Consider the following 11,616-nt stretch of genomic DNA (forward strand, 5'->3'; position numbering starts at 1 on the left):
TGAGTAGTATGTAAAGGCACTAAATACTTATTTAATGAATGAGTAATTGAGACATCACAATGGCAAAGGGTCAGAATGAAGAAAATAATGGATACCAAAACATATATTCAATGAGGGTTTCAGGACAGGGTTACTGAGAGTAAATATTGTGATAGTGGTTGAGGAAGGTTTAAATAAAAGATAAGGGTAGAAGCACAGATGTTACATGGTGTTCCTTGTGGTATTCAGTTGAAACCATCACTGACACACTCAAATTTCCATAATCCTTGATCTTTGACTCACATCTCTCAGCACTGGTACTTGAATAGCTTGATAATCCCTTGCTTGATTTCCTGGGTTCGTACTCCATAAACAATGGGGTTCAGTGCTGGTGGGATGAGATGGTGCAAGACATTGAGAAGAATGGGTACCTCTGGGGACAATTTTTTCCCTGCCTTATTTGTGAAGATGAAGACTAGCAGCAATGTATAGAAGAAAAGTATAAGAATGAGATGGGAACCACAAGTACTCAAGGCCTTGGTGGATGCATCTCCTGACTGCAAATGCATAACAGCACTCAAGATGAAGCAGTAGGATACCAAGATAAGGACCAGATCAGAACCCAGTAGGCACCAAACACTCACAAATTGGTAGAGCTTATTTACGTGAATATCTCCACAGGAGAGCTTTGCTACAGAAATGTTGGCACAGATACAGTTTTCCACTACATTGCTGGCACAGTAATTGAGTCTCGCAGCCAGAATTGGTGTAGGCAACGTAGCCAGCAAATTGCGGAAGATGATGAAGATGGCCGCATTGATGACAAACTGTTCCGTGATGATGGATGGATAGCGCAGTGGGTGGCAGATGGCCACGTAGCGGTCATAAGCCATGACCAGAAAGGTGGAGGATTCCATGGGAAGGAATGTATTCATGATGAACATCTGCAGGAAGCAGCCCATAAAGCTGATGGGCTTCATGTCAAACCAGAAGATGAACAGGACCTGCCAGAATTATTATTTTCAAAAGCAGTGCATTCACTCCCACCCTAGGGTACCTAACCCTTGGATAATCCTTTGATGGCTTCAACCACTCATATCCCCAAACCACAGTCTCATAATCCTAACAGGGACAGTGTCCTAATTTCAAATACCTTCTATGTGCATTCCAACTTCCAGAGCCCGATTTATACACTTTTCAACTATAGATCACACCTTTTTGTTTAAAAAAATTTATTTCTAGTTCGTCTTCTCTTGATCTCTAGAGTTCTTACCCAAACTTCATATGAACACATCTGCTCATCTAAATGTATCACAAGGACATCAAGTCCAATAAGCCCAATACTTATATTTGGACACCCTCCAACCTCTCCTAATAGATAAGAAACATCTTCCAGTTATGCCTCCTACCTAGGTATATGACATAAATATACATCTATTTACATTTTTAAGTTTTTTTTTTACTGTTGATCAGTTTTAAAAGCTTTATTGAACAATAAGTATTGTTACAATATTGCTTCTGTTTTATGTTTTGGTTTCTTGGCCTTGAGGCACGTGGGATGTTAGCTCCCCCAATAGGTATCGAACCCATACCACCTGCACCGGGAGGTGAAGTCTTAAGCACTGGACTGCCAGGGAAGTCCCTAGTTATGTTTTAGAAAGAAAAGTCTTGAGCCCTTGAATATAAGGGTGGGGTGATTCAGAGTCAAGGAGAATCTCCTTAGAAGTAAAGATAAAGTCAAAACTTGGAATATCACTGACTCAGACATTGAGAGAGGGCTTCTCAGTTTGAAAAAAAAATGTGAAACCTTAAAAATCATAGGCATTGAGAATGAGAGAAGACATATCTGGAAGCTGTGATAGACCTAGTATGATACTGTTGGCAACTGATTGAAAATTTTACAGGAGTATTTACATCTGGAATGCAAGGTAGTGTTAGAGAAAGATGATTGAATACCCAGGAGTAAATCCAGGGAGGGTCTGACCTTAGGGATGACTGTGAGGCAGAGGATGACATCCAGCACAGAAAGGATGGCAAGCAGGTAGTACATGGGCTTGTGCAGAGATGCCTCCTGCCAGATGGCAAGTAATAACAGAAAGTTGGCCCCAAGGGCCAAAACCAGGAGAGGAGCCAGGACTAGAGACAGCCAGTGCTGGGTATCCTGCATTCCTGGAAAGCAGATCATCAGGAATTCAGTCACCTGGGTCCCTGTGTGGTTGAGAGATGACACCATGGCTGGCAGGTAAGCCTGAAACTGACTGAAAGAAAAGAGATATGAATTCAGAGTTTGATTGTTACATTAGTAATCCCCTGACTGATTTATCTGCCTTCATTCTAGGCCATCAAGTTTCTCCATAATTCTATTGACATAAAATCTGTCAAAAATTTAAATTAGATAAAATCACTCCTTGTTAAAACATTTTCCTTAGCATTCATAAGTTTATGAAGCAAGAATAACTCCCTTCACATGAGTATGCTCCAACTCCACACACATAGACACAGCCCCTTATAGAGCATGCTTTGTTTTGTCTCACCTCTGTGTTTTAGCATGTATCATATCCTTCTCCTAGAATTAACTCTCTTGCCCTTAAATAAATAGCTTCTGTTTGCCCCATTCTATCTGTGCCATGAGTTACACCTCTTAGAAATTTAAGAAAAAATATGTTTTTTCTTGTTACTCTTTTTACATACATATAAAATTAAATGCTTCTTCCACATCTCCTTGTTCTCTGTGACCCTTAAACATCCTGAGCATGCTACTATTGAACTGTTAATAAAACTTTCTCTTATTCCTTCACATTTCCTATTTGTCTTCCAAAAACTCTGTGTTCCATCTTCCAGCAGTGGAATCTTATCTCTTTATTATAGCACAAAGAAAAATACAATATATCTGGTAACACAATAAGCACTCAATAAGTACTATTCAGATAGGAGACTGATAGATTGTTGAAAGCATCATAACACCTTGCACTCATTTAACTCATTAATACTATCTCCACATCTTGCTCTAACATTAACCACTGGCACTGTTGCTTAACACTTATTAAAAATCTGAACAAAACAAAATGGGTAAATATTTTAGTGCTGAGAGGAAAAAGAGAACAATAAATACAAAAGACAGCTGTACAGTGTCTTATTTGCATGAGTCTTTGGTAAGTAACTGCTTAAAACAAACAAACAAATTGTTTATCATTTCCTGAAAAAAGAAGAAAAATTAAAGAAATGAGGTTCTAAGACAAGGGAAGAACTGAGGAATACTTAAACATGCCCCAGAATAAAAGCTCACAGACAGAAGTGTCAATTCCTTTTGAGTATCCTCTTAACCATCCAGGATCCTGCTGGTAAAGTAGTTGCCAGGTTGGGCTTGCTCTCTCCTGAAGCAATAGATGAATTTTGGAGCACACACACAAAAAATCTCCCTATCAAGGTTTGGAGATGTTTCTTTTTCTTGACCCTGTACTATGGGCATCACATCAGGACTTTTATCTAGACCAGTGGTTCCTCAATACTAGTGTGCATCAGAATCACCTGGAGAGTTTGTTGATGCACAGGTTGCCTGACGCACAGAGGATAGTCTGCAGAGTTGCCAACTTTGTAGGTCTGTCTGCAGGGAAGCTCTGCTCAGCTTTAGACATCAAACTGTTTCTCCCATTATCTTTAGACATTTAAGTACAATTCTGGCCAATCTCTAGTCTCCCGATTTGAAAATTATCTTCCTCCCATGGACTCTCTGGGAATTCTCTAGTTTTTTTTCATGGTTTTATCTCTCTTCCTAGACCTACAGTTCTTAGCCACCTCTCCTGGTGACTCATTAAGGTCATTAGGATCAGGGACAATTTATTTTTTAATTAATTAATTTATTTTAGTTGGAGGCTAATTACTTTACAATATTTTGGTGGATTTTGCCATATACTGAGATGAATCAGCCATGGGTGTACATGTGTCCCCCATCCTGAACCCCCCTCCTACCTGCCTCCCCATCCCATCCCTCAGGGTTGTGCCAGTGCACCAGATTTGAGTGCCCTGTTTCATGCATCAAACTTGGACTGGTGATATATTTCACATATGGCAATATACATGTTTCAATTCTATTCTCTCAAATCATCCCACCCTTGCCTTCTCCCACAGAGTCCAAAAGTCTGTTCTTTATATCTGTGTCCCTTTTGCTGTCTTGCATATAGGATCATCATTACCATCTTTCAAAATTCCATATATGTGCATTAATATACTGAACTGGTGTTTTTCTTTCTGACTTACTTCACTCTGTATAATCGGCTCCAGTTTCATCCACCTTGTTAGAACTGATTCAAACGAGTTCTTTTTAATAGCTGAGTAATATTCCATTGTGTATATGTACCACACTTGCTTATCCATTCTTCTGCCAATGGACATCTAGGTTGCTTCCATGTCTTAGCTTTTGTAAACAGTTCTGCAATGAACATTGGCATACATGTGTCTCTTTCAATTCTGGTTTCCTCGATGTGTATGCTCAGCAGTGGAATTGCTGGGTCATATGGCAGTTCTATTTCCAGTCTTTTTAGGAATCTCCACACTGTTCTCCATAGTGGCTGTACTAGTTTTCATTCCCACCAACAGTGTAAGAGGGTTTCCTTTTCTCCACACTCTCCCCAGCATTTATTGTTTGTAGAATTTTGATAGCATCATTCTGACTGGCTTGAGATGTTACCTCATTGTGGTTTTGATTTTCATTTCTCTGATAATGAGTAATGTTGAGCAACTTTTCATGTGTTTGTTAGTCATTCATATGTCTTCTTTGGAGAAATGTCTGTTTAGTTATTTGGTCCATTTTTTAATTGGGTCGTTTATTTTTCTGGTATTGAGCTGCTTGTATATTTTTGAGATTAATTCTTTGTCAGTTGCTTCATTTGCTATTATTTTCTCCCATTCTGAAGGCTGTCTTTTCACCTTTCTTATAGTTTCCTTCATTGTGCAAAAGTTTTTAAGTTTAATTAGGTCCCATTTGTTTATTTTTGCTTTTATTTCCACTACTCTGGGAGGTGGGTCATAGAAAATCCTGCTATGATTTAAGTCAGAGAGTGTTTTGCCTATGTTTTCCTCTAGGAGTTTTATAGTTTCTGGTCTTACACGTAGATCTTTAATTCATTTTGAGTTTATTTTTGTATTTGTTGCTAGAAAGTGTTTTAGTTTCATTCTTTTACAGGTGGTTGACCAGTTTTCCCAGCACCACTTGTTAATGAGATTGTCTTTTCTCCATTGTATATTCTTGCCTCCTTTATCAAAGATAAGGTGTCCATAGGTGCACATATTTATCTCTGAGATTTCTATTTTGTTCCATTGATCTATACTTCTGTCTTTGTGCCAGTACCATATGGTCTTGATGACTGTAGCTTTGTAGTATAGCCTGAAGTCAGGTAGGTTGATTCCTCCAGTTCCATTCTTCTTTCTCAAGATTGCTTTGGCTATTCAAGGTTTTTTGTGTTTCCACACAAATTGTGAAATTATTTTTTCTAGTTCTGTGAAAAATACTGTTGGTAGCTTGATAGGGATTGCATTGAATCTATGCATTGCTTTGGGTAGTATACTCATTTTCACTATATTGATTCTTCCCATCCATTAACATGGTATATTTCTCCATCTTTGATTTCTTTCATAGTGTTTTATAGTTTTTTATATATAGGCATTTTGTTTCTTTAGATAGATTTATCCCTAAGGACAGAAAATTAGCAAGGAAACACAAACTTTGAATGATACAATGGACCAGTTAGACGTAATTGATATCTATCTTTTTTCTTCATGGCAGTTGGCACAAATTCAGACACTTACAATATGCCTGTAGTAAGTCAGGGACTACTCTCTAGTCAGACTCCCAGTCCAAACTTCCATGAGCTCAGTTGACCCACACTTTAATATGCTCATGCTCTTCTGATATCAGTGATCTTCAGGGTCTTCACATACTAACAGCTGCAGCTATAATAACATTCTCTAAAGTAAACAGTAAGTAAAGTTGAGGACCAAACTGCAAGTATCACTTATGCTTGGCTTTCCAATGTACTGTTTCCAAAAATTCTTACAGAGAAAGTCTGTGCCAAATAATAGTAACAGTTTAACAACCCAGCTGCTTTCAGACAATGTGTGACTCCTCCACTTGGCCTCCTACTCTGGCTTTGCCCAGATGAAGATGCTGTGTCTATAACAGTCACTGTTGTGCAGCTGGAGACATGAAGAGTTGGTTAAGAATACTGCTCCCTTGGGTTCCTGCCTCCCTGCAAATACACATACACTTTCAGTATAAAAAGAGAGAATTTTGCATTTAAACTCAGATGAAATGAGAAATCAGTGACCAGCGTACATTTTCTCTTGAGATGTCTGAGAGTTATATAAACTGAGATATTATTGGTGATGGAAAGAAGTATCACTCAGAGACTTGGAAGATGTATTTAAGAGATCCTTTAAAAAAAACAAATGTCATTAGATAAGAAATGACTTCCTCTTACACATTAGCTGCATTCTATAAAAACTATTTTTTAATGAGTACTTTATGATGATTTATTTTACTATTGAGTGAAAGTATTAGTGGCTCAGTCATGTCCAACTCTTGGCAACCCCATGGACTGCCAGGCTCCTCTGTCCATGTAGTTCTCCAGGCAAGAATACTGGAGTGGGTAGCCATGCCCTCTTCCAGGGAATCTTCCCACCCTAGAGACCTAACCCAGGTCTTCTGCATTGAAAGCAGATTGTTTACCATCTGAGCCATGAGGGAAACCATTAATTTTTAGTTATTAAATTTTATAAATATCTTTTTAATTTATTTATGTTTTAATTTAAGGATAATTTCTTTACAGAATTTTGTTGTTTTCTGTCAAACCTCAACATGAATCAGCCATAGGTATACATATATCCCCTCCCTCTTGAAACTAGAAATATCTTTACACAGGAAAAAATATGTCACTTAAGTGAAAACAAATATATGGATAAATAGAAACTTTCTATCCTCTAGTTTCACAAAATTTCACCCCAAAAATGAAACAGCAATAGTAAGGTGAATAATTGTAGGGATGTGTAGTAAATCTGTAAGCACACATAGAAGGACATATTCTGAAAATAATGAGCTAGGAGCTACTGGAATAGTGGTCATATAGGAGAGCACTTGAGAAGCTTTGTACTTGGGTTAGAATTAGTTTTGGGAATTGTGAAACAGAGAAGAGAGAGCAGTTGAAAGCTATTGTTTTGATGAAAGACAATACCATGGAAGTAAATTATTTAATAATTGCTTAAAGAATGACTAATTTCATCATGGGCTTCCCAGGAGGCTCAGTGGTAAAAGAACACCCCTGCCAATGCAGGAGACACAGCAAATGTGGGTTTGATCCCTGGGTGGGAAGTATCCCCGGGAGTAGGAAATGGCAACCCACTCCAGTATTCTTGCCTATAAAAGTTCATGGACAGAGAAGCCTTGCAGGCTATAGTCCACAGAGTTGCAATGAGTTGGACATCACTGAGCACACAACTTCATCATAGACCAGCTATACTAGAGGATACCCTCAAATGATTCATAAAATAACATATACTGCTGCTGCTGCTAAGTCACCAGTCATGTCTGACTCTGTGCGACCTCATAGATGGCAGCCGACCAGGCTCCCCTGTCCCTGGGATTCTCCAGGCAAGAATACTGGAGTGGGTTGCCATTTCCTTCTCCAATGCATTCATGCATGCTAAGTCACTTCAGTCGTGTCCAACTCTGTGCAACCCTATGGACAGCAGCCCACCAGGCAAGAATACTGGAGTGCCCCAAAAGGGGTATGGTCACAAAAAGGAGCAAATTAATCCTAGGAATACTGACAAAAATCTGAGTCTCCACTATTTTTAGGGTGATCATGGAAGGAATTGCAAAGAGTAAAATCCACTTATCTTTGTTCAATTAATCCATTAATTTGGAAGTCTGAATTCTATGGGAAGACAAGGTAGCACCAGGACAGGATATAAGAATTGACACAACAAGGCTGAAAGTAGAATGAGAAAGTCAATTTAACTGTATATTTAAGATAAGCAGGTCTAATCACACTAGGACCACAGCCTTGTCTAATTCAATGAAACTAAGCCATGCCCTGTGGGGCCACCCAAGATGGGTGGGTCATGGTGAAGAGGTCTGACAGACTGTGGTCCACTGGAGAAGGGAATGGCAAACCACTTCATTATTCTTGCCTTGAGAACCCCATGAACAGTACGAAAAGGCAAAATGATAAAATACTGAAAGAGGAACTCCCCAGGTCAGTAGGTGCCCAAGATGCTACTGTAGATCAGTGGAGAAATAACTCCAGAAAGAATGAAGGGATGGAGCCAAAACAAAAACAATACCCAGTTGTGGGTTTGACTGGTGATAGAAGCAAGGTCTGATGCTGTAAAGAGCAATGTTGCATAGGAACCTGGAATGTTAGGTCCATGAATCAAGGCAAATTGGAAGTGGTCAAACAGGAGATGGCAAGAGTGAATGTTGACATTCTAGGAATCAGCTAACTAAAATGGACTGGAATGGGTGAATTTAACTCATTTGACCATTATATCTACTACTGCGGGCAGGAATCTCTCAGAAGAAATGGAGTAGCCATCATGGTCAACAAAAGAGTTGAAATGCAGTACTTGGATGCAATCTCAAAAACGACAGAATGATCTCTGTTGGTTTCCAGGCAAACCATTCAATATCACAGTAATCCAAGTCTATGCCCCAACCAGTAACGCTGAAGAAGCTGAAGTTGAACAGTTCTATGAAGACTTACAAGACCTTTTAGAGCTAACACCCAAAAAAGATGTCCTTTTCATTATAGCAGACTGGAATGCAAAAGTAGGAAGTCAAGAAACACCTGGAGTAACAGGCAAATTTGGCCGTGGAATACGGAATGAAGCAGGGCAAAGGCAAATAGAGTTTTGCCAAGAGAACACACTGGTCATAGCAAACACCCTCTTCCAACAGCACAAGAGAAGACTCTACACATGGACATCACCAGATGGTCAACACCAAAATCAGATTGATTATATTCTTTGCAGCCAAAGATGGAGAAGCTGTATACAGTCAGCAAAAACAAGACCAGGAGCTGACTGTGGCTCAGATCATGAACTCCTTATTGCCAAACTCAGACTTAAATTGAAGAAAGTAAGGAAAACCACTAGACCATTCACGTATGACCTAAACCAAATCCCTTATGATTATACAGTGGAAGTGAGAAATAGATTTAAGGGACTAGATCTGATAGATAGAGTGCCTGATGAACTATGGAATGAGGTTCATGACATTGTACTGGAGACAGGGATCAAGACCATCCCCATGGAAAAGACATGCAAAAAAGCAAAATGGCTGTCTGGGGAGGGCTTACAAATAGCTGTGAAAATAAGAGAAGCGAAAAGCAAAAGGAAAGATATAAGCATCTGAATGCAGAGTTCCAAAGAATAGCAAGAAGAGATAAGAAAGCCTTCCTCAGTGATCAATGCAAAGAAATAGAGGAAAACAAAAGAATGGGAAAGACTAGGGATCTCTTCAAGGAAGTCAGAGATACCAAGGGAACATTTCATGCAAAGATGGGCTCAATAAAGGACAGAAATGGTATGGACCTAACAGAAGCAGAAGATATTAAGAAGAGGTGGCAAGAATACACAGAAGAACTGTACAAAAAAGATCTTCACAACCAAGATAATCACAATGGTGTGATCACTGACCTAGAGCCAGACATCCTGGAATGTGAAGTCAAGGGGGCCTTAGAAAGCATCACTACAAACAAAGCTAGTGGAGGTGATGGAATTCCAGTGGAGCTATTTCAAATCCTGAAAGATGATGCTGTGAAAGTGCTGCACTCAATATGCCAGCAAATTTGGAAAAGTCAGCAGTGGCCACAGGACTGGAAAAGGTCAGTTTTCATTCCAATCCCAAAGAAAGGCGATGCCAAAGAATGTTCAAACTACTGCCCAATTGCACTCATCTCACACCCTAGTCAAGTAATGCTCAAAATTCTCCAAGCCAGGCTTCAGCAATATGTGAACCATGAACTTCCAGATGTCAAGCTGGTTTTAGAAAAGGCAGAAGACCCAGAGATCAAATTGTCAACATCTGCTGGATCATGGAAAAAGCAAGAGAGTTCCAGAAAAACATCTATTTCTGCTTTATTGACTATGCCAAAGCCTTTGACTGTGTGGATCACAATAAACTGTGGAAAATTCTGAAAGAGATGGGCATACCAGACCACCTGACCTGCCTCTTGAGAAATTTGTATGCAGGTCAGGAAGCAACAGTTAGAACTAGACATGGAACAACAGACTGGTTCCAAATAGGAAAAGGAGTACATCAAGGCTATAATTTGTCACCCCGCTTATTTAACTTCTATGCAGAGTGCATCATGAGAAACGCTGGACAGGAAGAAGCACAAGCTGGAATCAAGATTGCCGGGAGAAATATCAATCACCTCAGATATGCAGATGACACCACCCTTATGGCAGAAAGTGAAGAGGAACTCAAAAGCTTCTTGATGAAGGTGAAAGAGGAGAGTGAAAAAGTTGGCTTAAAGCTCAACATTCAGAAAACGAAGATCATGGCATCTGGTCCCATCACTTCATGGCAAATAGATGGGGAAACAGTGGAAACAGTGTCAGACTTTATTTTGGGGGGCTCCAAAATCACTGCAGATGGTGATGCAGCCATGAAATTAAAAGACGCTTACTCCTTGGAAGGAAAGTTATGACCAACCTAGATAGCATATTGAAAAGCAGAGACATTACTTTGCCAACAAAGGTCTGTCCAGTCAAGGCTATGGTTTTTCCAGTGGTCAGGTATGGATGTGAGAGTTGGACTGTGAAGAAAGCTGAGCACTGAAGAATTGATGCTTTTGAACTGTGGTGTTAGAGAAGACTCTTGAGAGTCCCTTGGACTGCAAGAAGATCCAACCAGTCCATTCTGAAGGAGATCAGCCCTGGGATTTCTTTGGAAGGAATGATGCTAAAGCTGAAACTCCAGTACTTTGGCCACCTTATGTGAAGAGTTGACTCACTGGAAAAGACTCTGATGCTAGGAGGGATTTGGGGCAGGAGGAAAAGGGGACGACAGAAGATGAGATGGCTGGATGGCATCACCGACTCGATGGACATGAGTTTGAGTGAACTCCGGGAGTTGGTGATGGACAGGGAGGCCTGGAGTGCTGCGATTCATGGGGTCGCAGAGTCGGACATGACTGAGTGACTGTACTGACTGACTGAAGGTAAGCAGGAGAGAATGGGAATGCACATGGTACCTGAAATATGATAAAAAAGTCAGGTAGGACAAGATGAAGTCAGAAGTTGACAAAGTACATATGAAAAAAGAATACACATTTTCACTTAAAATGTGCCCATACACACACTAACACACACACACAAGTCATTGTTAACTTTTTTGATTCATTAAAAAGAAGGAAAGAACTATGAGACATTCATGCTCCAGAGAACTGACATTAGATAAGTAACGAGATCTGGCAGAGCTAAGGGAGATAGCCCTATTCACTCAACTATAAGAATCGAAGTTTTGAAGCCAACTTCTACATCACCATGAGAGATATATCCATGGCACAAAACCAGTTTGAACTGTGTCAGGTGGAACTAAGTGATCTAACATATAGCAAATTATTAAGCAATTAAACT

The 11,616-nt window shown here is 39.7% G+C and overlaps 1 protein-coding gene across 1 annotated transcript; it reads right to left on the reverse strand.

The window, feature by feature from the left end:
• Positions 1-287: 287 nt before the first annotated feature.
• Positions 288-2,212, reverse strand: LOC102285625 (olfactory receptor 56A4). Its single transcript, XM_005896294.2, has 2 exons — positions 1,964-2,212; positions 288-983 (listed from the first exon to the last, which is right to left on the reverse strand). Exons 1-2 carry the CDS (start codon positions 2,210-2,212, stop codon positions 288-290), a joined length of 945 nt encoding a protein of 314 aa, XP_005896356.2.
• Between the last annotated feature and the right edge of the window lie 9,404 nt (positions 2,213-11,616).

Source organism: Bos mutus, chromosome 15, assembly GCF_027580195.1.
Source record: "Bos mutus isolate GX-2022 chromosome 15, NWIPB_WYAK_1.1, whole genome shotgun sequence".
NCBI lineage: Eukaryota > Metazoa > Chordata > Mammalia > Artiodactyla > Bovidae > Bos > Bos mutus.

Coding starts and splice junctions, on each gene's coding strand:
- LOC102285625 (XM_005896294.2), bottom strand. CDS start 2,212: ATGGTGTCATCTCTCAACCACACAGGGACCCAGGTGACTGAATTCCTG. Junction 984..1,963: donor GCCTCACAGTCATCCCTAAG/GTCAGACCCTCC, acceptor TAATTCTGGCAG/GTCCTGTTCATCTTCTGGTT.